The sequence below is a fragment of the Stegastes partitus genome, unplaced genomic scaffold (genome assembly GCF_000690725.1).
Source record: "Stegastes partitus isolate 25-593 unplaced genomic scaffold, Stegastes_partitus-1.0.2 Scaffold1510, whole genome shotgun sequence".
In the NCBI taxonomy this organism is placed as follows: domain Eukaryota; kingdom Metazoa; phylum Chordata; class Actinopteri; family Pomacentridae; genus Stegastes; species Stegastes partitus.
Genome location: NW_007579241.1, coordinates 87,727 through 89,022, shown reverse-complemented (window position 1 = coordinate 89,022; position 1,296 = coordinate 87,727). Strand labels below are relative to the sequence as shown.

The window sequence follows — 1,296 nt, the reverse complement described above, 5'->3', positions numbered from 1 at the left end:
AGGGTTAGGGTTAGCGATCATCAACAGCTAAGGGTTAGGGTTTGGCTGATCGTGTGTCTGAACGCAGAAGCAGTGGATCAAACATCCTATCAGGACGCGCTGACGTCATGAGACCAAGAAGAAACAATGAATTCAGCTCTCCATGGAAGCTGTGTGGTTTCCACTGAGCTGACCTTCTCCACACATGATACTTTGCTGCTCAACCCACCGTCTGCGTCTCCTTCCAGCTTCTCCTCCTCCTCCTCGTCTTCGTCCATGTCTCCGGTCCGGCAGCGGTATCCCTTCTTCTTCAGCAGGTGGCAGACGAGGAAGCCCAGCAGTCCAGTGAGGAAGAAGAGGAAAACCACCAGGAAGATGATGTAGGGCGGCGGCGGTTCCCCCGGACCCGAAGCCTCTAACTCGGTCATAGTTTAACCTGGAGGTGGACACAGAACCGAACCATTTAACCGTGGACTAGAACACGTTGGTGAATTGATGTTGAGGGCTGAAGAAACAGGTCCAGAAGTAGAGAACATGCTGGGATGTGTCCAGATGGAGGTTCTGCTGACAGCAAGTCTGTGTTTCTGCTGTGATTCCAGCCGGTCCAGCTTTTCACACTTTAACGAGTACAAACGACAGTCAGCTGGTCTAGAGAAGGAAGACTACATACGGGCTTTGTGGTCGATTCGAATCCTCTTCAAACTTCAAACGTCTGGGGAGCAGATGATCTGCAGAGAGAACACAGAGTCCTTCACATGTCAGAAGGTCTGAAGCTTCTACGACGACACGTTACTGTTAAACACGAGCAGCAGCTTTATCTTCATGAGACTTTTATTCATCGGTCGTCCAGAACAGCAGAGAACCAGAATCTGAACCAACTTCAACACATTCTTCTGACTTCACTAAACATCATTTTGTCCAGACTTGTTTGCAGTAACGACCTGAATGCGTGTCCACCGTTCACACGCCTGTAAAACTGTCTGTGGAACAGTTCTTCCTGCAGACAGCAGCTGATAGATGTTGTTCTTACCAGAGTGCGGCCGTCAGCGTCCAGCGTCCAGCAGCCAGCGTGGCCTCTGCAGCCTGCCGACACACACACAGCAGAAAAACTGTTGAGACGGGATAAGGAGCTGAAAGCAGCTCAGCCACACCTCGTCTATTTATCTCCAGACCAACATGGAGGACAGCCAGAGAGAAAACAGATAAGTGACAAAGTGCAGACGTTCCAGCGACACTCAGGACTCACAGCATCACACACGTGTGTGTTCATGTCACATGATGCAGCAATTAATATGCAGACGAGCTGCAACACTGAAC

The 1,296-nt window shown here is 50.3% G+C and overlaps 1 protein-coding gene across 2 annotated transcripts in view; it reads right to left on the bottom strand.

The window, feature by feature from the left end:
• rell2 (RELT like 2) overlaps nt 1–1,296 on the bottom strand; it is a 24,868-nt gene that overhangs the window by 10,579 nt on the left and 12,993 nt on the right. The window contains exons 2-4 of one of the 2 annotated variants that reach the window (XM_008300201.1): nt 1,010–1,062; nt 650–707; nt 209–415 (exon numbers count right to left, since the gene is read on the bottom strand). In XM_008300201.1, coding sequence (XP_008298423.1) covers nt 209–407 — 199 coding nt within the window. In that variant the 5' untranslated portion in view covers nt 408–415; nt 650–707; nt 1,010–1,062. Of the gene's footprint in view, nt 1–208; nt 416–649; nt 708–1,009; nt 1,291–1,296 lie in introns of those variants that run through there. The other variant, XM_008300200.1, reaches the window with a different exon arrangement.